Source organism: Neofelis nebulosa, chromosome 11 (genome assembly GCF_028018385.1).
Source record: "Neofelis nebulosa isolate mNeoNeb1 chromosome 11, mNeoNeb1.pri, whole genome shotgun sequence".
Lineage (NCBI taxonomy): Eukaryota > Metazoa > Chordata > Mammalia > Carnivora > Felidae > Neofelis > Neofelis nebulosa.
The window spans coordinates 78,795,377-78,820,343 of NC_080792.1; the positions used below are offsets into that span (position 1 = coordinate 78,795,377).

The 24,967-nt window shown below is 41.4% G+C and overlaps 1 protein-coding gene and 1 pseudogene across 2 annotated transcripts in view; one reads left to right on the forward strand and one right to left on the reverse strand.

The window, feature by feature from the left end:
- SPPL3 (signal peptide peptidase like 3) overlaps positions 1-23,967 on the forward strand; it is a 139,019-nt gene extending 115,052 nt beyond the window's left edge. For both annotated transcript variants that reach the window (XM_058691083.1, XM_058691084.1), the window contains exons 4-11: positions 6,184-6,303; positions 7,548-7,626; positions 8,547-8,659; positions 18,924-19,030; positions 19,291-19,454; positions 20,206-20,405; positions 21,390-21,499; positions 22,151-23,967. In XM_058691083.1, coding sequence (XP_058547066.1) covers positions 6,184-6,303; positions 7,548-7,626; positions 8,547-8,659; positions 18,924-19,030; positions 19,291-19,454; positions 20,206-20,405; positions 21,390-21,499; positions 22,151-22,222 — 965 coding nt within the window. In that variant the 3' untranslated portion in view covers positions 22,223-23,967. The remainder of the gene's footprint in view (positions 1-6,183; positions 6,304-7,547; positions 7,627-8,546; positions 8,660-18,923; positions 19,031-19,290; positions 19,455-20,205; positions 20,406-21,389; positions 21,500-22,150) is intronic.
- Positions 1,288-2,728, reverse strand: LOC131489210 (small ribosomal subunit protein eS1-like; annotated as a pseudogene).
- Positions 23,968-24,967: the final 1,000 nt, after the last annotated feature.

A 24,967-nucleotide genomic window follows, 5' to 3' on the forward strand; every position in this document is an offset into this window, starting at 1 on the left:
ATAGGCAGTGTGGCCAAAGTACTTTCTCAAGTGTTAATAAAGTACTGAGACGGAGATAGCAAATACCACTTCCTGTCCCTAGAGCAGGTACTTCCTCTCACAGACCCTTACCATAGCCTTAGAATACTTCTGAATCAGCATCTACTATCAGTAGATCAGAATACACACTAGAGATGAAGTGATTTTGACATCCATGTACAAAGAGAGTAAAGAGGCAAGTCAGGGTGAGCCACAGAGGGCCAATTTAATAAGGGACTTCCTCCCAGACAAGGTGAGTGTGACTTGAAATTTGAAACTGTGAACTTGGATTGCTGGAGAAGAAGGCATTCTGGGTGGGAAGAGCATGTGATAGGCACAGAGGAGAGAATGAGCATGACTGACAGGACGGATTAAAGTCACCACCTAAGGGGGTGGAAATCCTAAGGATCTAATATAAAACTAGAATGCTGATGGAGAATTTTAGAAGTTCACTTGTTAAGAGATCACTTTCAGTTTCTCTAGTTACTACCGCATCAGCCAAATCACACTTGCCCAGTTTTCACCCAGTTAAATGTGTTTGTTGTCCCTAGCAGTGTAAAGTAGGCATTATAAATCTAGTAAGTAGAATCACTGAAACATAATGAGGCTTTTCTTAGGACACAGATCCTTATATGAAGTAAAAGACCATACCACCAACTTACTAGGAATCAATATCTAATTTTCAGGCTAAATTATTACAGAGCACTTCTCTTCTATCAACATTTTAAGCCAAATCACCTTATACAATTGAAACTCCTTTATAAGTCCTGTGTTACATAGCATATATGCAAATGATGTACTTAAATCAGATTATAAATCCATTGTACATTCCATCACAGAAACCTAAGAGAAATTGATACTGTGTGTCTAAGTATAATTTTATCCTCAAATAAATAAATCCTCAGTCCATACAGTGAAAGGGTATCTGGTTATGTCAATTTTCTATTTCTCATTACCAGCATCTGAACTGAATTATAAATAAAGAGACTTGATTTGTTAAGAGCTTGATGCTGGGTTCCTATCATGCACTTTATTAGATGTGTATTTTTTAGATATTCTATTAGATATATATGTATTTTAATGTTTATTTACTTTTGAGAGAGAAAGAACACAAGTAGGGGAGGGGCAGAGAGAGAGGGAGACACAGAATCCAAAGGAGGCTCCAGGCTCTGGGCTGTCAGCACAGAGCCCGACATGGGGCTCGAACCCATGAACTGTCAGATCATAACCTGCTTTAAATAGATGCTTTAAATAATCATTTTTGTTTTGTTTTGTTTTAAACATCACAAATAAGATTTTTTATTTATCACCATTAAATGCCTGAATTTTAAACAGATTCTCGGACTGGTGGCTCATATCCATCAGTTCATTCAACTTTAGCACTGGTCTCATCCCCAGTAGCTTTTCCAGAACTACAGCCTTCACCATGAAGCTCCGTCAGCTTTCCCAATTCAAACTTGGGCTTCTTCAGCATTTTTAATTTTCTAACGAAGACATCATGGAGTGGATAAATAGACTGGCAAGCCTTCTCTATATCTTTTCGATGCTGTCTGGAATCAATTTATTGACCCACTTCTTTCAAGTCATTTGTCTACACCTCTGGGGTCATGATTTCCATCATCTTTTTCCGAATTTGGCAGACCTGTTGGTCCTGAGTATAAGAGGTCTTCTGAATCTGATCGTTGCATTTTTTAGTAAAACCAACACAAAAAAGACGAAGCAAATACCCATCAGTAGTCTTGACATCAACGTGAGCTTCAATCATGTCTGCCATTTTTTGACCATGGAGCACATTTTGTCCCGGGTAAGATCCATGCCATGAAAATTAGGCAGTTTTTGCCCTGAACATCTTCAGTAATTAGCTTGAATTTCTTAAATGCAACTTCATCATGCTGATCAACAAGGCTTACTTCAAACACAGGACCCTGGAGGCCATCAGATGTGATTTTGGTTCCTTGAGTTCTCATGACTCGTGTTTTTCTCATAGTTCTTATATTAAACATTGCTGGTGCTTTTACATCGTACCGCTTTCTTTGAAAATGGATCAGCCACTCTCGGCTCCCTTTTTGCCACCTTTCTTAAGGCGCTTGTTCTTGCCTACCACCATGGCGCTGCTCAGGGAGCCAAATGGCTAAATAGTCATTGTCTTAAATCTGTCTCCTGTGTTACACTAAATTATCCTCACAGATGTATTTCGTCAGTGCCTCATCTGGGCCATGGATACCAAAAAGGGATAGATGAGGAGAGAATGCCTTCCACTTCCACATAATCAGAAAAAAACATAAAGAAATGGCTGTTGCTGCAGGGAAGGCCAGTACTTGATCATGGAGCACGACATCATTCCAGATTGAAGGGATGGCATGGAAAACATGGTACATTTGTCAAACTCAAGGAAATAACAGCCAGAAAGATAAACAGAGAAATATAAGAGATTGTGTAGGCACCAAGGAGATTGAAGTCCTGAATGATAACAATTAAGGGGAAGTTCTCAGGAAAGGAAGGTATGAATTTAGTGTTCAGATTTTGGCAAAAGTGTTCTGAACTGATTGAAGGAAAAAGTGTAGATAGATGAGGTGGTTTTTAAAGGTTGCAGAATTAAAAATAAATAAATGTTGTGGTTGCTTACTCCCAAAATAAGTAAGAATCAAGGAATTTGAAAAAGACAGGAAGATGAGTGATGTACAGCTACATAAATAGCATGGATGTTGCTCACAATGTTGGGCAAAAGAAGCCAGATGCAAAAAAAAAAAAAAAAAAAAAAAAAAATCCTAGTAAGTCAAGGCATGTAATAAGCTCAAAAACAAGCAAAATAAATATTAGTATTTTAGGATGCATGCTTGGGTGGAAAACATATCAAATAGAGCAGAGAAGGAAGTATAAAAACCAGGGTAGTAGTTCCCTTTGGGAGGAAGAGTAGTGACTGGGAGGCACAAGAAAGACTTCTGGGCTTGGCAAGCTTGACCTGGGTGGTATTAGCCATTTGATGATTGACTGAACTCTGCATTTTTGTTTTATGTACTTTGCTGTACGTGTGTTATGTTTTGCAATAAAAGAGTTAGAAAGCGGGGAGGAGGGAGTGCCCTCCAGGGCCTCTCTAATTTTCCCTAACCTTGTTCTAAATCCTGTTTCATCCCTACATCTGCTCCAAGAAACCTAGGTAGATACTTTTTCCCCTGGCGCACCAGTCCTTCATTGAATCAGTGTTAGGTGGGTTGAAAAGGACAACTCCCAACCTCACCCCCATTATCTGACATCTTGAAGGCCTTTACCAGGCTACCCATGTAATATATCTGAAGATTGTGCAGGTTTTTCAGTCCCTCGTGTTACCTACTGTGTAATACAGTAAATAGCCAAAACATGCTTCTCTCATGGAGGTGCTAAATCATTAACTTTCTTAATGATTGTCAATAATACATTGATTGGTGTATTGTTCAGTATCTATTTCATGACCATGTATTTAGCCTGTAGCCTTGTTCACTGAATGCTAAAAATAATTTCTCTGTACATATTTTTTTCTGTCACCATGCCTATTTCTTTTGTTTTGAGACTGCCCTCTATCTCTTTGTGCTCCAGCAGTTTCTTGCCTTTGTCCTAAAGCGTCTTATCTCTAGGGTCCGCCTTGAAGAGAAAACCATGCCTATTTCTTATGATAATTTTGGCTTTAAAGGTAATGCCCACTGCATTTGAGTAACTCCTCCTAATTATGAGGAGTGACTGACAGGACAGATTAAAGTCACCACCTAAGAGGGAGGAAATACCAAGGATCTAATATAAAGCTAGAATACTGACGGAGAATTTTATTTTGTTTTGTTTTGAAGTCACTGAAATTTCTAGTTAATTAGCTCCATCTCCCTCAGGACCATTATCTCCAGACCTTTAGGAAGTACAATATTGAAATTTTGTATTTTTTTAGGAAGCATATTGTCAGCAACTAAAGGAACTTCACTTTACCTGTGACATTGCTGTTTGGTAAACTCCCTTAGGCATTCTTCTATAGAACTAATGGAAGCAGTGTCTTAATACCTCTTGCTTTAAAATCTGTGCTTTCAAAAAACAAAAATCTATGCATTCTTATCTAATATTCTAGAAAGGCTCTTTGTATTCAGCTTTGCATTTTAATTGCAGACTAAACTGATAAAATTTAGATTTATTATAAACACATACTTCTCATATACCTGACTTACTAAACAGTTTTTGTTTTCGCCAGCCATTTAATTTTTCTGCATGCTGTCAGTGCAGAGCCATTGAGAAACCATTATTTTCTGTTGTGAAAGGCACCTGAAATCTGTAGTTTCCTCTAGTAGTTCTTTGAACTAGTGTAGAGCACTCAGATAAAAAACTAGGTGAAATTCAGTTAGAGATTTCATAGAGTTTTACTTTGTAAATGTCCATAAGACACTTTAAGTAAGATACCCCCCGCCACCCCCCCACACACACACACTCGATCAAGGGGCCAGGAAGACAAGTTTGACTGCACTTCTGGCCAGCTGTCTTCTGAAGAGCATCTCTATTTGTCTTGACACATAGCCACTCCTCCTAAATTGAAATGCCCTATTCCTAAGTGAATTATTTGACTCATGTATCTAGCCAGTAGGAAGCAATTGTGTTTTGTAGAAATATTTAATAGTTTATTTAACTAAAATCCCTAAATAGCTTTCTTGGGACAGGTAAATTCAAATATCAAAGAGCCATTTTTAAATATTGGTTGATAATTACAACCCTTTGTGCCTAGTTACGTTCATCCTGGTCACATTATATTTTATTCATTGCCTTAATTTAATGGAGAGAGATGTTTACTTATAATACTTTTTTTTTTTTTAATGTTTATTCTTGAGAGAGACAGACGCGCAATCTGGGAAGGGGCAGAGAGAGGTGGGGGGAGGGACACACAGAATCTGAAACAGACTCTGGGCACTGAGCTGTCAGCACAGAGCCTGACGTGGGGCTCAGACTCATGAACCATGAGATCATGACCTGAGCAGAAGTCGGACACTTAACCAACTGAGCCACCTAGGCGTCCCTAGTATTTCTTTATAATAGCTCATATGAACATTTTTTTTTTTTACTCCACTCAAGAACTTTATATCTCAGCAGTGTTAATTTGGAAGTAGCACACAAGATTAGTAATTTTTTTTCTTTTCATTCAGTAGTTACCAGATTGTGCCGTGTTTCTCTTCTCTACCAAATACTTAGTGTTCCTCAACTCTATATGCAAAATAAAATTTTGTGGAGAGTTTTCAGCTGGGCCTAATAACACCCAGAAATTTCAGTTTCATTGTTCTGGGGTTGTGCCTGGGCATGTAATTTTTAAAGCTCTCCAGATGATTCTAATGATTAACCAAGAATCCTACTATATCCCAAGTAATTGTTTTCCCCCATTTATCTCCTGTTTGGTCCTTACGATGTTCCCACAGAATAATCTTTCTGATTTTTGATTTTCAGATGTCTTGTTCCCTCCACTCCTTTGCTCCACTGAGAGTCAGTTCTCAGCAACAGTGGGGAAGAGTGAACATGAGTAAATCTGTAGATAATGAGAAAGGATTTTAGTCAGTGGCTTTAAACTACCTTTTACCAAACCTGTACATGAGATTACAGATATACTCAGATTGACTAATCTTTTTACTACCTGTTGATGTTCTTAGTTTTTGTTTTCCCTCCTTTCGTCTTTCTACCCCCCCCCCCATCTCCCTCTCCCTCTTCTTCCTATTTCTTCCTTCCTTCAGCCTGTCAACCAGATTGTTAGCACCAGGAGGTAGTAGTTCAGTTCAACAAGTATTTGAGTACCTGCTATAACGAATGCACCATGAGGAGAGCAAGGACCTCATAATTTCAGTGGGAAGGAAAGAATCAGAGGTCCTAGATAATCTGTATCTTATATACTAACTCCTAGAACTGTCTGTACTTTTTTTTTTAGTTTATTTATTTATTTTGAAAGAGGGAGAATCCCAAGCAGACTCGGCACTGTCAGCACAGAGCCCCACTTGGGCTCAATCTCACCAACTGTGAGATCATGACCTGAGGTGAAATCAAGAGTCAGAAGCTTAACCGACTGAGCCACCCTGGTGCTCCATAGACTGTCTGCATTTTAATGGGTTAATGCCTCTGGAGTACATGGGCACAGTACTTATCATATAAGTCATTAATATGTCCCTTATTCTCTTTCAGGTATCCAAACTATTGACTCTACCCAGGCCCTATTCCTTCCAATTGGAGCATCTGTCTCTCTCCTAGTAATGTTCTTCTTCTTTGACTCAGTTCAAGTAGTTTTTACAATATGTACAGCAGGTAAATAAGTTTCTCTGTTCTTTTTTCTTTTAAGTTTATTTATTTTTGAGAGAGAGAGCATGCACACACCAGTGAGAGAGAGGGAGAGGAGAATCCCAAGCAGGTTTTCTACCGTATCAGTGCAGAGCCCAACAACTTGGGGCTCAATCTCACAAACCGTGAGATCATGACCTGAGCTGAAATCAAGAGTCATATGCTTAATCAGCTGAGCCACCTGGGTGTCCCATGTTTCTCTATTCTTAAACATTAACCTAAAAGGAAATTTTTTCACTTCTTTTTTTTTTTAAGTTTATTTATTTTTGAGAAAGAGGCAGAGTGCAAGTGGGGAGGGGCAAAGAGAGGGGGAGACACAGAACCCGAAACAGGCTCCAGGCTCTGAGCTGTCAGCACAGAGCCCAACACATGGCTCGAACTCAAGAATTGTGAGATCATGACCTGAGCCAAGTTGGACATTTAACCAACTGAGCCACCCAGGCACCTCTCACGTCTTTTTTTTCTTTTGAAAGGAAACCAAGGTAAGTTTCCTGGAACCAGGGTTCCACTGAGACTCGAACCCAGAATCTTCTGTGTATTTCTTTTTAATCATCATTCAAAACTTAAGACCTATACAACCTTCCATGCAAGTTTTCTTCCATAAGTCTGGCTTTTCTTCCCCATCTTCTCCTTGAACCATTGGATACCCGTATCATCAGTTCAGGACTGTCAGCACAGTCTGAACAAAAGGCCAGGGGTTTGAAAACTTATGAGCTTTATGACACCAGAACATGACCACTTTGACTCCTTGTCTGGAGTCAAAGTGTCCAGAAGGTCCAGTGTGGCAAAGCGGTCATTGGCAACCCCCACCAATGTTTCTGTAGACAGACGCATTGGTAACTAATCAGAGTAATTTGACTGTCAACCCTCTGATCGGTTTTCAAGTCAAGAGATGATGGAAATGTATAGAACATCAACAAAATGCCAGACATGTTAGATCATCCCCTGGCTCGCTATTTATCTTTCCGTGTTAAGATAGAAAAGAATGAGAAAACCTGTCTATGCTTCCCATTCCTTCAAATCAGGTACTTTTTGTTTTTCAAGACTTTATTTGTACAGTGCTAAAGGAAGATATTTTTCTTCTGTAGTTAATTAATTGTATCTGCTTATTGAGAAGAGTATTCTGGTCAGTGTTTCCATAAGTCCTGCCATTTTTCTTATAGGTGTTGAAAATAAACAACAAAACTTAACCATATATTTTCTTTCTCTAGTTCTTGCCACAATAGCTTTTGCTTTCCTCCTTCTCCCGATGTGCCAGTATTTAACAAGACCCTGTTCACCTCAGAACAAGTAAGGACTTGGGATTTTTCTCTGAATTTTAAATGTTTTTATGTCACACTTGATAACATTGTTAGGAGTCTAAATTTCTGGTATGGACCAGAGCACACAAATGCTAGAAGACTGGGAAGGGAGACGTTTGATCTTTAAGACTGGAAGGTGGTACTTCCTTTTGCACCTTTTCATAGGAGAGGAAATATACACAAATCTTAGGAAGTCGGAGTCGTTGAAACATGCTTCCTGCTTAGATTATTGAAAGATGAGCAGTTTCATTTTGAAGCAATGCTTTTGTCTCTTGACTAGTGAGTTAATGGGATGTGATCAACTCAGACATTCTTTGCCTTTTGTCTTTGGTGACCAAGAATATATACTAATCACTTGGGTTTAAACCCAGTGTGCACACCTTTCACACCTCAACTCCTAAAGCCATTGCTTCATGGACACCAAGTGCTGTGTTAATAGAGATCCCATATGAACGTAAGGAAACCAGTCACTAGGAGCAGCTGATTTTCCCAGGAATTCGTGATAACCAGATAGAGTTGTTACCATTTTATAAATATGTATTCATCATCACCCAGTGGATTGAACTATTGACCTTCTTCATTTTGCTTTCCTCATAAAAACAGAATTACCCTATAGTGTACTTCATTCTCCTGAGATTGGTATTGTCACTTTAAATTGTAAACACCCATGTTGATAATTCGGGATAAAAACTACAATATCAGAGGGCTGCAGAAGGATCATTAATGCCTTTGCATTTCCTGTGGCCTACTCCAAAGAGGTTTGGGTGTTTTCAATTTCTGGGAGTCTAGGTATTGCCTGCTATTCTAATCTGGCCCTGATGAACTCTGATCGTGAAGAACCAAGGGAGAGTTTGATTACTGAATATAATGTATCAGCTGTTAGTCCAATAAATATCATGTGTTTTCCAGGATTTCCTTTGGTTGCTGTGGGCGTTTTACTGCTGCTGAATTACTGTCATTCTCTCTGTCTGTCATGCTCGTCCTTATCTGGGTTCTCACTGGCCATTGGCTTCTCATGGATGGTGAGTAACATGTGACAAGTTGAAGTGTTAATACAGTTTATAGTTAAATTTGTCCTCCCTTCCTCTGCTTTTTGTGTTTTAGTAATATTTCCTCTGATTGCCATGAGTATTAGGTGTCCAAAGGTGGTGGTGTTACATATTGTTCAGTTATTATTTTTACCCACATTCTCAAGATATTTTTAATAATACAGCTTTTTGAGGTGTAGTCCACATTTTTACCTACTTGGAAGTGGCTTTTAGTATATTCAGAGAGTAAAATCGTGACATTATATGACCTGTGTGTCTGCCTTCTTTCACTTAGCATGATGTTTCCAAGGTTCTTATTCATGTTGTAACCTGAATCAGTATTTCATTTCTTTTTATGGCCAAACACTGTTCAGTTGTATAGATATGCCAATTTTATTTATCTATTCATCAGTTTCCACTTTTTTAGCTATTATGAGTAATACTAGTATGAACATTCATATGTAATTTTTTGTCTATAGACTATATATTTTCTTACATAAATGGAATACTGTAATATAAAATACGTATGTGGAATATATGCTATATATGTATTTTATACAATAGACTCTTTTATGTAATGATACAAATACATGTCTATATCATTACATAAAGATGTATCCTATCCTTTTTAATAATTCCAGAGTATTCCATTGTATGTCGTTTATTGCTGGGCCCTTAGATTGATTTTAATCTTCTCTTATAAATAATCCTGAGGTAAACACTCTTGTTCCACCTCACGGTACACATGTCAGGTTACTTCATAAGATTATTTTCCTATGGATGAGTTCCTAGATATTAAATTCCTAGATTAAAGGGTTTTTGTAGTAAAAAGTTTTTTTTTAACTGTTATTATACTGCCTTTCAGAAAGGCTGTGGCAGTTTATACTCCTGTCCATAGCATATGAGGATTTCCCTTCATTGGTGATGATAATGATGAAATAATAATGGCAGTATTATTCAGCTAACATTTATTGAGTGCTTCTTATGCATTGGGTGCTTTCCTGGGTGTTTGTGTGGATTATCTCATTTAATCCTGGAAAGTCTTTGAAGTAGGTACTGTTATTGTTCCATTTTACAGACAAGGAAACAAAGTTCAGAGAAGTCACTTATCCAATCACAGAACTCCTGTGTATACTTGATACTTCTCAAAATATCTTGGAAAGACATTTCCAAAAATCCCCCCCTTACTCTTTTCTCTCCCCTAAGACGTTTTTCATTTTTCTTAAAGACCATGTAAGCACCTCCATCTCCTTGCTCATTCAGTCCTGACTCCTGTTCTCACAGTTCATTTTCCTGATCTCAAGAAACTTTAACCATTGCTCTGCCCCACAAAGTCTGTTCACTTTCTCCTTTCCTCTGGTGTTTCAGAAGGGAAGGAAGTTAAAATACAAAAGATGATTTTATACTGTTTGTAGTACTATCTAAAGAATTTTTAAAGGAGGAATTTAAAAATCAGAGATTATGGGTATGGATTGCACTTACTCCCATTATCCATTCCAAGCAACTACAAGGCTAATCAAGACCTTGGAAACAGAGCTCTTTGGAAGCAACTGCCAGGTCTGAGAGGCTCCTCTCCACTAAGGCACTGGTCCCTGCAGCTCTGAGGATGGCTTAACTGTGGAACTGTCATTCAGTGTTGCCTCAGCACAGAGCCAGCGAGAGTGATGCTCACGGTCCACGCCTCAAGTTCAGGAGTAGCTCACACTTGTATCGCAATATTCTGCTCATGGTCAAATCAGATAGAACTTGACAAAAAGGATTTTAAACTTTGTGTGCACGTGTGATCCAGAATCAGTAATATAATCTTGATAAGGAGGAAATTTTAAACCTTGAGGAAAACTAAAATCTTACTCTTTTGTTTCAAGGGTATTTTTTTTTTTTTTGTCTTGTACCAGTTCAAGAATTTGAAATTTATGTGTGCCAAGTTAACTAGTGAAAAACTCTAAGAAACTGAGTATTGTAAGGAAACAAGCTATAGAGTGGATTGAGAGCTCTGTAAAGCTATAGGTAAATGGCACATGTGATTTTAATCATAGGTGATGATTATAGAGAAAGCGCTTTTTAAATTGTAAATCATACAGATATCCAGTATCCTTCTTCAGCAAAAAATATTTTTAAAAACAATAAGACAAAATTATGGTGATGGAGAACAGACAAGTGGTTGTGTGGGGGAGAGGGTGTGACTATAGCTCAAGGATTTTATTGGGGTGATACAAGTATTCTACACACTGAGGGTGGTGGTGGCTATATAAGTCTACGCCTGTGTTAAAATTCACTGAATTACCTCTAAATAAAAACTATCAGTATTACTGTTCGTTCATCTTCAAATGTTACACATATTCAGAAAATATTTAATACTGAAATATTATATAAAATATGTATAACTTTATAAATACATAATTTGTTTGTATATAATTGTTGTCATAGTTGTTGTTCATCACTTTTATTGAGTGCCTACCATATACCAAGCTCTTGAGACTCAAAAGTAGTTCCTGGAGCACCTGGATGGCTCAGTTGGTTAAGCACCTGACTCTTGATTTCAGCTCAGGTCATGATCTCATGGTTTGTGGAACGAGCCCTGCATCTGGCTCTGCGCTCACAGTGCAGAGCCTGCTTGAAACTGACTCCCCTCTCCCCTCTCCCCCTCCTGCCCCTACTCCTGCTTGCACATGCTCTCTCTCTGAAAATAAATAAATGAACTTTAAAAAAAAGTTCCATGAGGTTGCAGACCACATTACCCCTTAGATTTATTTAGAGGCCTTTAATGAGTCAGAATGGAAAACAGTGTCAAAATCTGCCTGACCATGTGATAATTCATATTTGCTGATTTCTGACCGGTTTGGTCTCTTATTTTAGCATCTTAAATTGCCTTATAAAAAAACATTTCTGTGATCATTTGCTTTGGAATGTATATAAGCATCCTGAAGTGCAGTGTTTAGGTTGTTTGTTTGTTTGTTTGTTTGTTTGTTTGTTTTTGAGAGAGAGAGAAGGAGAGGGAGAATCTTAAACAGGTTCCGTGTGTGTGTTCTATCTCAGGACCGACCGTGAGATCATGATCTGAGCCAAAATCAAGAGTTGGACGCTTAGCCGACTGAGCCACCCAGGCGCCCCAGTGTTTAGGATTTTTAAGTAGTTACCAGAACTATTAAATTTCCCAAATCTAGTATCAGTGCTTGCAGTATTCTTGTGGATTGGTGTTTGATACTTCAGTGCTTGTGGAGGTTGATAAAGAATAAGTTCAGAAAAAGAAGTTAGATCTGAAATCACATAAATTGCTTGCCCGGCTTATTGTAGAAGAGTAAATGCCTATTTTTATATACTAGGTATTAAGAGTATTGACGAAGTAGCAAGTGTGTGTGTCTGACTTTTCCTGAGATTAAGTCTTGATTTCTGCAGAAGAATGACTTGTTAACCTGAAAAGCATGTAGGTGATTTTGAAAGACTTTCAAAGAGCCTGATCTCTTTTTAAATCTGTTACAGAAAATTAGGGAGTCTTAATCATGATAATGACGGGAGTAGAGATAGTAAGTATTAGTCCACATCAATCTCATAGCTGCTTTTATGATTATATCCTTCAGTCTCACCTAAATCAGTGCTTCCTGATGAGAAAGCAGGCAGCACAGACATTTCTCCTCTACTACTTTTGAACAAAAACTATTTAGAAATGCTCGTTAGCTGGTTAATACCTAAACCAGATTATTTCAGTCCATATAAAATGACTTTTAGCTATATATTCTGAAGAGAAACTGTTTTATGCTAATGTCCTTAAATGAAAGAGTCCACTTCTGTAAACACCAATCCATAAGAATACTGCAAGCATGATGATTCTCCCCGTACAAATATTATGTGAAATGAGATGATAAAAGCTTCAGGTGCCACTGCTTTGACTAGAGTAATATAGGGCAGTCATCACCTGAATCATCACCACATCGATTCATCTCAACACTGGCAAACCCAAAGTCCTTCTGATGACAAATGGTATGGAAATTACCTTGAAGTCTTGGGGCACCTGGGTGACTCATTCGGTTAAGCGTCAGACTTCAGCAGGTCATGATCTCAGCAGGTCATGATCTCATGGTCCAATCCATGGGTTCGATCCCCACGTCGGGCTCTGTGCTGACAGAGCCTGGAGCCTGCTTCAGATTCTGTGTCTCCCTCTCTGTCTGCCCCTCCCCTGTTTACGCTCGTTCGCTCGCTCTCTCTCTCTCTCTCTCTCTCTCTCTCTCTCTCTCAAAAATAAACATTAAAAAAAATTACCTGAAGTCTGTCAGCCCCCTCTGTGGTCTGAGGTTCTCTGTAATCCCACTAACTTTTGGTGACTCTGCTTTCGTGGAGCCCTTTATTCGTGTGTCCAGACACACATGATACTATTTATAGGTTTTGCTGAGGGTTTTAAATTTACCAAGCTGCTGACCCAAAAAGGGATACCTCTCAAAACAGCAAGCAATGTTCTTTATACTCTCGTCTACTCTTCCCAGGCATTGCATAGAACAGAAAAATACCTATTTTCTAGTAGTATGTCACTAAAAAAGAAAAAGTTGGCATGATAGAAGGTGACATTCTTTTCAAGATACACTGATTTACACAGCCATCTGAAACACAGACTTGAGAACAAGTCAGCAGAATTTTCTTCATCGTACCTTTACAGGCAGGGGCCGGGGCCAGGGCCAGGCTTACTAGACTCGCTGACAGCAGAATGGGGTAAGCAGTTGTCTGTAAGATAGCTGCAAAGTACGTCTCACTGCAACATTTCCTCTAGACTGTGGGGCCGATAGAAAGCTGCCCATAAGAGGCAACTTTATTTTCCCAGTGACCACCATCAGAAATACATTTCCATCATGAAATTCACCTGACAGCTAAAATTCTGAGTGTCCAGTGAGGTTCCCCAAACCCTAATCAACCCTAACATGTAGACGTTTCCATCACCTTTTGTCATTATTGATATTCCCCAATATATATTTATCCAGGAGTCTCTTTTCCCTGCCATTTTGCACTGGTTGAACTTCCCGTGACCAAGAGTAGAGTTTTCCCCACCCCCAAAAAAAGAACTTTTGAGCTTTTTTAAAATTTATTTTGATGATAGTTTTTAATATTTATTTTTTAGAGAGCGGGGTGGGGCAGAGAGAGAGAGAGAGAGAGAGAAACAGGATATGAAGTGGGCTCCGCACTGATAGCAGAGCCTGACACAGGGACAAAAAACTCACCAACCATGAAATCATGACCTGAGCCAAAATCAAGAATCAACCGCCTAACCAACTGAGCCACCCAGGCGCCCCCAGTTTATATATTTTTGAGAGAGAGAGGGAGGGCGCGCGTGCTCACCCCTGCGAGTGAGGGCAGAGAGACTGGGAGAGAGAGAATCCCAAGCCCACGGGGCTCGAACCCACGAACCGTGAGATCACGACCTGAACCGAAACCAAGAGTTGGATGCTCAACCGACTTAGCCACGCAGACGCCCCTGAGCTTTTCTTACAATTACTGTTTCTCAGATTCTAGTGTTTGATGTTTGTTTTCTGCTGTTACAGAAAATGTAGCTTTCTAGCCATGGTCTTTAATGTTTTGAAATAGGTTCTTCTCTGACATGGAAATTATCTTTACAGACTTCTCTGCACAATCAGAAATCATCTTGTAGGCAGTGATAATTTGGTAGTAGAATTTTTTTGAATGAATGTTTCTCAATTAAAGCCTGTTCTTTGAAGTTAATTTAAAGTGAAGACAATTATAAATGTGGTTGTTTTAGGGCAAGGCATGAAGTATGGTTTTTAAAAAAAAAATTTTTAATGTTTATTTTTGAGAGAGAAAGAGACAAGAGTGTGAGCTGGGGGAGGGGCAAAGAGAGAAGGAGACACAGAATCTGAAACAGGCTCCAGGCTCTGAGCTGTCAGCACAGAGCCCGATGCGGCGTTTGAACCCATGAACCGTGAGATCATGACCTGAGCCGAAGTCAGACGCTCAACCGACTAAGCCACCCAGGTGCCCTGGCATGAAGTGTGTTTTCAGGCTTTTATATACTAAGAAGCGTTAATAGTAAGAAGACGTTTCAGTGTGTTCTTGAACTAAATCTAGAGTTTTATCTACTTTCAGTTTCATCTGGCAAATTAACCTTTTAAATTTGGGAAATCTTGAGAGAATTTGACCAATAGGTGGTATCACGCATTAGCTAAAAGCTGATGAATCTTGTGCACACACATTTACTGTTCAGGGATCGTTAAACCAGGTTCACAGTGTGGATCCACTGACCAGCTCAGGGACTAGAAGAGTCTTGAACAGATGTCTAGTTCAGCCCCCTCATCTAATACACTTGGTACTAATCTGTGATTAGAAAATGTTCAGTGCCAAAAATCTAGCAATTGATTTGTTTTCTTGTTTTAAAATGCTAGACACTGGTACTTAGTCCACATAGGGCTTAGCTATTTACAGATGCTTTATCTTAGAACTGAGCACTGCTTAAGAATTTACAGGTTGCATGTTGCTTTTCAAGAACGTTTTGGCTTGGTTTGGTGTCATTGTCTTTGTCCCTGACCCTACTGGTTGTGGAAGATAAAGCGACACAAAGATTATATCGATACTAAGTTGAAAGTAATTCTAGACAAGTGGCTAAGATTAATAATTTACTACTCTTAACGTTTTTGGTTAATTTTAAATGTAAATTAACCCAAAGTGAAGATTGTTGGTAAAGCCATTTGGGAGAGTCTTGAGTCTCTCAAGCAGCATGGAATGAGGGAAAGTTATCACTTCTCTTAATTTTGGCTTGGAAAAGTGCTAAGGAGGAGGTAAGATTATGAAGAGTTACTTGAATGAAAGAATGGAGAAAAAGAGAGGCAAACTAGAATACTTGAGGGCATGTTCCTGTGATGTGACAGATTGTGGCAGTGTTCTTTTGGGGGTAGGAGTGATACTCGTTATCTGAAACAGTCAGAAGGGATGCATTCTGCTTCAAATGTGGAACTCACAGCACAGCTGGCGACGCTTGGTTGCCATGACTGGGAAGAGGGTATTGCTCAGCTTAACTGGAGAGGAATAGGAACAAAGGAAGACAAGACTCTGGGGACACGCCATCCCGTGAGTTGTGCCCAATGCTGTGGGACTTATAATTAGACTTGATCCATCAGAGTAGGGAGCCTAGTGACTGTAAGGCAGGAAATGATGCAAAGTGAATTGTTTACAGTGGCAGTGAAGAGTAAGTGGGAAGGACAGAAAGTGAAGAAGGACGCACATCAAACTAGGGAAGTGTGACCGAGGTGTGCTGTAACAACAAAGGGTGGTACACAGAATGGCCGTGGATGGAGTGCACGTGATGAAACACTGATAAATTGAAAACGAATCTAGAGTTTCTTGTATGGAAGATTAGAGATAGAATGACAATGTCCCTGAGCAGTTCTGTCTTGTCCGTGTTTGGTTGTGACTCAGGTGGGGTAGGATCAGCATAAGAGGAGTGACAAAGCAATGAGTGGATGCTTAGACCCTGTGGCCTGTAAAGGCTTCTCCCAGTTTAGGGTTAAGGGACTGTATGGTAAATTGAAAAATTCTGGAACGGACCAGTCACCTGCATGTGTCACAGAGGCATATACATTTAACCTTGGGAACCTGCCCCTTTGGTTATCATCAGTCAGCCCTCTGACCTTTACTGCCACACACTTGTCCCTGGTCTGTCCATTAGGCTTTCATCTCTTCCTTTGTTCCCTTGGTGCACTTTGCACCCCATGTTTGCACTTGTACGTTCCTGAACAGATCGCTTGCTACCCTACTGCCCTCACCCCTTCCTCTGCCCCAGGGGCTTCCCACCCTCCGCTGACCACTGTTGTTCCTCAGGCCAGCTGAGCTTATCCCTGCCAGTGCCCTGTTTATCGACTCACAGCACAGCCAACTATTTGTTTCTGGAGATCATTATAATGGGAAACCCTGTTTAAAAAAAATGCATATGGGTTGATTATATCATGGGCCTTGGTTCTGTTCTTAGAAATTTATAAAAAAATAAAGGAGACCCTAGTAAAACAAGCACATCCTAGATTATGGTAAAATCAGAAATTATGTTCGACCACATCTCTCCAAAATGCATACTGCAGTACACAGCGTGGAGATCACCGAGTGCTTGATAACAGTATGACAGAGGAAGAATAAAGATAGTTTGTTCTTTTTCCCAGTGTTAGCACTGTCTTCCAGGGTTAGGAATGGTTTTTCTCCTCTTTTGTTTGTGCAACACCATTCCCGTGGTAGGAACTCCCCAAACATGAGTTGAGTTGACATGTCCGGGGTCTGCCAAACTGCTGTATTTGCCCACTTAGCTACATGTCCTGACAGTTTACCACCAATTCTATTAAAATGATACACATCTGTAATCTGGCCTCACTTTTCTAACTTTCCTTGGAGTAATTTTAAAGTAGATGGAACATAATTTTTCATTCATTCTGAAAATATTTATTGAACATCTACTCTGGTAAGTGCTGGGGCTTCACAGAAAGAACAAGCCATGGTTTTGGTCAACCAGGAGTACCAAATTTAAGGAATAAATTTGCTTGTATATAAATAATCACACTGTTACAGAATGGGTGAGCAAGTTGAGAGAGATTTCAGAGTTCTGTGGTGTCAAAAAGAAAAAAATAAAACCCTACTTAATCTGATAGATCAGGAAAGACTCCCTGAAAGAGAGTTTTCTGACCTAAGAATGAGGATAGGGGCACCTGGGTGGCTTAGTCGGTTGGGCGACTGACTTCGCCCCAGGTCATGATTTCATAGTTCATGAGTTTGAGCCCCGCGTCGGGCTCTGTGCTGACAGCTTGAAGCCTGGAGCCTGTTTGAGATTCTGTATCTCCTCTTTCTGCCCCTCCCCCGCTCATGCTCTCTCAATAATAAAATGTTAAAGAAATTTTTTTTTTTTAATTAAAAGAATGAGGATAGATTTTCTAGGTAAAGGAGCTTGAGACAGGGCCTTCTGTGGAGAACAGGAAGGAACACAGTGGTGTTGAGAGGTGTGATCGGTGCACACTGAGGGCGGGGGGCCGCACAGTGGAGAGCAAGCACCCTCCTGTGCTTCCCTGTCAGTGCCTGGCCGCGTTGTCGGACTCTCATCCCACTATCCTCCCACTACCGTGAGGATCCACTGGAATTGTGTAAGCAGCTACGGGACCTAATCAGACCTGTGTTTGAGAAGAATGGAGGAGGAGAGCTGAAGACAGGGAGAGACCATTCATCTGCCAGACCTGTTCTAGAGTCCCGTGGTACAGCAGGGAACCATGCCCTCAAGGACCTGACATTTTAGTTGAGAGAGAATGAAAAAAAAATTATATATATACACATGTATGTATGTATATATGTGTGCACGTATGTATGTATACATACATACACACACGCACACATACGGCATATGTCAGATTTTGAGAGGTACAAGAGAAAAAGGCCAGGATAGAAGAATGAATTACTGAGTAAATAAAAGGGGGCTTAATCCTGGGTATGGGCAGACGCTAAAGTCAGGAGCAAGGAGGAAGTATCCTCAGGGGTGGGGGAGACAGGAAACAGAGCTAAGAAGTCCTAAACCAGGCCTGGCTTAGAGCTTTATCATTCAAAAAAAATTTTTTTTTAAGAGAGCACATGCACATGGGTGAGTGGCAGAGGGAGGGAATCTTAAGCAGGCTCCATGCTCAGCACGGAGATCGACACGGGGCAATATCCTACAACCCTTGGCTCATGACCTGAGCTGAAATTAAGAGTTGGACACTCGGGGTGCCTGGGTGGCTTAGTCGGTTGGGCGACCGACTTTGGCCCAGGTCATGATCTCACAGTTCGTGAGTTCGAGCCCCGCGTCGGGCTCTGTGCTGACAGCTCAGAGCCTGGAGCCTGCTTCAGATCTGTGTCTCCCTTTCTCTCTGCCCCTCCCCTGCTCATGCTCTGTCTCTCCCTCTCTCAAAAATAAGTAAACATTTAAAAAAATAAAAAAAAATAAAAAAAGAATTAGAAGCTTGACTGACTGAACCATCCAGGTACCCCAGAGCTTTATTATTCAAAACAATCTCCTGGGTCTTACACAGTTGAGCACTATCCAAGAGCATGAGAAAAGGGATGTCCCCGAAAACCAGCCCGTCAGAATGGGCTAAAGTGGGCACTTTGCACAAGTAGGGTGTAAATGTCTTAACTTGGAGCTTAAACTGGGCTGCTTGACTTTTGAGGGGACTTAGAGACTGTTAGGTTTATAAGCAGAATAGCTTGTGGAAAGAGGATGAGTCTACTCCACACTGACCAGTGTCTGTGTCCTCCTCCCCAGCCCTGGCCATGGGTCTCTGTGTCGCCATGATCGCCTTTGTCCGCCTGCCCAGCCTCAAGGTCTCCTGCCTGCTTCTCTCAGGGCTTCTAATCTATGATGTCTTCTGGGTAAGTGTCTGTTTCCCTGAAGCCACTGCTCTCTTTTGTGTTTAATTGGAGTACGTGTGTGTCTCTTGGGGTGGGGGGAGAGCAGGCAGGCAAAGTTCTCTGCCCTGGGAGCAAAGATTTTCTTTCACCTCCAAAACATGCAGTCAAAAAAGCTTGATGATGTAGTATTCTGAGACTTTGCTCTTAAGAACGAGGAGGGCTGATGCTGAGATCAGGTTGCTTCTAGCTCCCTCTGTTGAAGACGTCTCTCCATTCGGCAGGTGTTTTTCTCCGCCTACATCTTCAATAGCAATGTCATGGTGAAGGTGGCCACACAACCGGCTGACAATCCCCTTGACGTTCTATCCCGGAAGCTCCACCTGGGGCCCAATGTTGGGCGTGATGTTCCTCGCCTGTCTCTGCCTGGAAAACTGGTCTTTCCCAGGTAGGACTAGCATGTTGGGCCTCGTCTTGTGATGGTTAATACACTGTCTTCTCCCTGTGCCTCTGTGCTCCTTGATTGGTCTTTGTCATCAGCATTCTTATCCTAGACTGGAAAAGGGTTGTGAGTCATCTGTCCATTATACAAATGAGAAAGAGAATATTGATTTGACTTGCAAAGATTTGTAACTAAATGATACAGGTGCTACTTTTTATTATTGATTAACGTTCTCAAATAACCATATGTTACTACTGTTACCATATTTTGGAGTTGGCTGGAGGGAATTCACAGGAGAATCTGGATCCTTTTTTGTTCTAAGATGTTTGTAAAAATATGTCCTAATGCTAAAATTATACAGTGGCTGGTAATATAATCTTGGAAAAAATTGTGCTGCTTTAATATCCGTGTCTGGTAGTAGTCAGGTGCTTGTTTGAAGTCACAGCAGTGAATGTGTGACAAATACTGAATTGCTTGACATTTCTAGAGGAGACAGTACTTAAACAGACGACTTTAGCAGTCACTTTAGAGGTGCTCTCTCAAAGCAGTGAGGGAGCCTGGTTAAAGACATTCATCGTCAGTACTCTTCTGGCTTGTAATCTCTAAACTCTTACAAACTAGTGCTGTCCCACCGCTAGAGATTGCCTCCCATTCAGGTAAGTCCAACTTCTTAAAAAAAGCTGACAAATGACTCTGCACAGGAGGAGAAATGGGATTGTTGAGGGTGGCATCCCTGACCTGTGCCACTGCATTCCAGCTCCACCGGCAGTCACTTCTCTATGTTGGGCATTGGGGACATCGTGATGCCTGGACTCCTGTTGTGCTTTGTCCTTCGTTACGACAACTACAAAAAACAAGCCAACGGTGACTCCTGCGGTGCCTCTGGACCCGCCAATATCTCTGGACGCATGCAGAAGGTCTCCTACTTTCACTGCACCCTCATTGGATACTTTGTAGGTAAGACAGTGGGAGAGGCACGTGATCCACTAACTGTCCTCCAACCCGTGGAGTTAAATCAGGTCTTCTAGCTGTAGACGCTGGATGGAAGGAGTGCAGTAACTGTGGTTGCTACTACAGACAACCACGAAGGACAAGTAACAGTGGCCTGTGAGATGACAGGTGCTGTCCTTACTGGTCAGCCCGATCCAGCAGTAATCTCTGAAGAACATTGGAAGAAGAGTATGGTCAGTTCTACCACACAGTGATCGTGGATCAGTCCGTGTGCCTAATTAAATCTTCAGCTTGAAGTTAATCCATGTCTTGCTTAATTTCCCATTTTTTTAAACAGGTATTTCCCTTCATTTGTTCTAATATGTTTATCACCTCTAATCTCAGACTCTCACTAGGCTAGTTTTTCTCTAGGCAGCTCACTTACGGACCAACAGTAAGAGACCTGTGTGATTGGGCTAGGAATAGCGGTAACCTGTCTGCACCTACAATGGCTACAGCATAGTGGTTCATTTCAGTACAAAAACTCAGAGACAGGCATGGCAAGTGGTGTTAGCCCCACTGAACAGTAGAGGAGGCTGAGGCTCAGAGAGGTGAAGTGCCGTGGCCAGGGTTACACAGTTTTTGTAAGTAGCAGAGTTGGAACCTGGACCCAGGTCTTTTGCCTCCGAGTCTGGCATCACATACCACACAAGACTGAGGAAGACCAGGCACGCTCAGTGTGGAAGTGAGGGCTTGAACCAGGAACCTGAGCACAGAAAGGGGCTTGGGCCACTCACGCGTCCTTGCAATGCTAGCATTTTTAAAGCTGTAGTGTTCCACGCTTCTTTAACTGCTAGGGCTGGGCATTTCATACCCTACCTATTGGACAGAATGTGTCACAGTAGAGCTGTCCAGTCTGAAGACCCTGGCAAGCAGCAGCCATATTACAGGTTCTTTTCTCTCGGGGCTGGCCCCTTGGCATTATTCACGAGTGTTTTTCTCTCCTTATAGGTCTGCTCACCGCTACTGTGGCATCTCGCATTCACCGAGCAGCCCAGCCTGCCCTTCTCTATTTGGTGCCATTTACCTTATTGCCACTCCTCACGATGGCCTATTTAAAGGTGAGAGAAGCAGTTAAAAACCTGTGAAAGCAATAACTTGGCATATATTCTCCTTGCCAGAGGTGGTTCTCCTTAAGCCCCAGAGCTCTTGGTCTTGACAGTGGGTTGATGGGTTTTTGCTAACCTGTTATTAGCAACCTCTTCCAGACTATTGCAGCCACTGGCAGAAAATGCTAGTGAGTTAGACTACTCACACCACCTGGTCATGGATGGACTAACTGAAATCCCTAGAGCTCAGCTGCAGAGACTTCCTGTTTCCCTTAAAAGCAGCACCCTATTGTCACTTAACAGCTTTTTTAGTACTCTGCCTTAAAGTTTGGAAATAAGAAATGTATGATTACAGCTAGACTTGGAGCATTACCTTATACTATTTGCATTATCCCCATTTTACAGAGGAGGAGGCAGAGAGGCAAACTAACTCGCCTTTAGCATCTCACTGAGAAATGAGAGAACTTACACCCTTCTTGGCGTAAGGGGCCTAAAAGCTCTTCTAGTGAGTTCTTCAAAGAATGGTGGTTATCTTTCAGTGCATGAAATTGAAATGTTCTTTGATTCTCTGCAGAAGCAGTGTGGTCTGAGATCAAAAAGGACTTGTCGATGTGTGTGGCTCACGTTTAAACCTGTAACTTAGTAAAGTTCCTTCTTTCCCAGGGTGACCTTCGGCGGATGTGGTCTGAGCCATTCCACTCCAAGTCCAGCAGCTCCCGATTCCTGGAAGTATGATGGATCCCAGAGAGTGACCAGGATGGCCATCTTAGTCCTTTTCTGTCAACGCGTGGTTTTGTTTCCTCTTAGAGCTGGCCTGGTACTCAGAGATGTACCTGTTTAAGGAACTGACGTGTGACTGGATTTTGCGTTTGCAGGGAGCTTGTTTGCAGGAGCGAGGTGCTGGAGCCCTGCTTGGTTCTTTCTCTTCCTGCCGTTGTAGAGGCGGAGCCCCTCCTGAAGTGACAGGCCCTCCCCAGCGCTCCTTCCTCCCCCGTTTTTATGAATCTGCACCGGACTGTTACCCGTGGGGGATGGAGATGTGACTGTTTAAAACTGACAACGACAAGGAGTCGTTCTGTACCTTTTGAACACTAAAAGGATGAAAAATATTAGCAAACCGAAGTTTCTTCAGTGAACCCTCAAGAACTTTGGGACCAGTTTCCTATGGGGGACTCAGTTTCAGAGAACTGAGACAGAAGCTCTTCTGTCGTTCTATTCTTTCCTTTTTTTGGATTTATTAAATATTTTCTGTGGTGTGAAGTGACTTATTAAATCCACAGACATTGAGTGACTTCTTACAACATAAACATAAGAATTTGTTGTAATGAGTTCATGTCCACCCAGATGTTGTGTTGGCAGTGAACGAGGGCACGGTTTTTATACATACACACACATGCACATAGGTATATATGAATAAACAAAAATTAAAACCTGCTAAGATCATGCTGTGTAGCAGACAGGGACTTGCTGTAATTTTTAGCATGTAGAGCAGTTTACTCTGGCTTTCTTGTATATGGATAAGCTGCTGTCTTTCCCTCCACAACTGAACGTGCAGTTAAAAACCAGTATAGTATTTGTACTGATATACTCATGGACTTTAGGGGGCTCTCATTTGGTTTTGATCAGTGTAGCAAATTAGGGATGAAAAGTTAAAACTTTTTGGCCCTTTTTTTGTTTGTTTTTACAGGCTTCTCCCTTGCAGGGTTTTTAGTAGTTTCTTCTTGAACCAATGCATGTAATATAGCAGCAGGTGTCTTTGTGCTTTCTGATCATAGTAATGTACTACTTGTAAATACATTTTTCTATTTTCTATTTTTTTTTGTATTTTTTTTTTTTTTTTGGCATTTTGTTTCATTGGTGTGCTGTATTTTCCATGCCCTCACTCCTTTAAGAAAAAAAAAGGAAAAAAGCAACACGATCCTGTCCTTGCTGTTGTGATTATGGTCTTGGTTTACCTGTGGTGACAACTGGGTGTTGGGGACAAATGTCAAATGCCCCGCTGAGCTGGGCCCTACGTTCTAGGAGTTGTGGAAGGAGCGAGCTGCTCTGTCCCCTTAGAATCTGACCGTGTGCTGTGGTCTTTGCTGGAGAGCTGGCATTCTGCTAGTAATTTAAGTGTGATCGTGTCAGCTCGCCTTTGTCTCAGCAGCCCCAGCCCGGTAAGAAATTGCCCACTGTACAGGCAGAGAGAATCCTGGCTACCTGACAGCAGAGGTCGGAGAAGGGCCCACGTGTCCTGATTTCTCCCTTTGGCAGGTGACGTGCCTCTGCCTCAACCTGTGTGATGAACTGGTGTGCTGGGCTTCCCGTTGCCAGAAGCCACGGTGGACAGAGCTCGTAGGCCGTGCGCGTCGCAGGGCGTGAGGGCGGGAAGCGATCAGGATGGTGCGTTCTTCTGTTGTGTCTTCAAATCCTGCTGAGGGCTGTTTTGTTTTTTGTGTTCTGTTGTTTTTGTTTTTTTAATAAATGACTCCTTTCTAGCCTTTGTCACCTCATCTTCACTTTTGGTTGTTGGTACCACACAGAGCTCCCGTCACCTCCTACCTGCTGTGCCTGTTCCAGAAGACTGATGGGAAGACCCTGTCTCCAGACAAGGTCACCCGTGGCTCTGGTTCAGTCCTAGAGATGTCAAAGAATTGAAGCTTCCGTTGCCCACAGACTCATAACAGCCTCTGGATTTGGTGAATACCAAAGGTACACTCATGTGCTCGCTGCTCATCAGCTGTATCCTTCCTCAGCCCTCGAGGATGCTAATTAAACAAGGCAGGGGGTGGGGGAACTCTTCCAAAGTGACTAAGTGCTTGTAATGGTTAGAGGTAGTATCCTGGCAGTGATTATCTTTATTTAACTATCTTTTCATGAAAAACCTAAAATCCGGACAATATAATTTTTTGTCATCCTTGCTCCTGTGCAGGTTTAGGGGGAAAAGTACCCACACGGGTCTCCTGAAAGTAATTTGGATTCCAGCTGCTAGTCCTCAAAGCCCTTAAAACTTTGGCACAGGAACCGCAAATATTCCCTTTGTTTTAAATCAACCACAAAAGACACATTAGAATTTCCCCTGGTTCTGGAAATAACAGGACTCTTGGGGGGCAGGGAGCAGCTACAGTTATAGCACATTATTTCAGTTTCTCCTTACAATCTTCTCCCCTCCCCTGCCTCATACAGACTTCTGTCTTCCTCTTATTTTTTCTGTTTTCTCAGATGCTCTGATTTCTGGTGTTTTCTAAGAAGTCTTGTTTGCATTAGGCAAGGCATGTTGACAAGGTTCTAGCACAGTCCCCCTTTCTTCCTCTGGTCTGGGTCTGAGGTTCTTCCACCTCCAGAGAGACTGCACTTTGAAACTCTCATAGTAACAGTCTTCTAATTTGAGCTAATGAAGATAAGACAGCAAAGTTTACCCAAAGTCTTGTATGTTCCATCACTGCTATTACAGCTTCTGTTTTTCTGAATAAGACAACTACACAGCGCCTTGTGTGG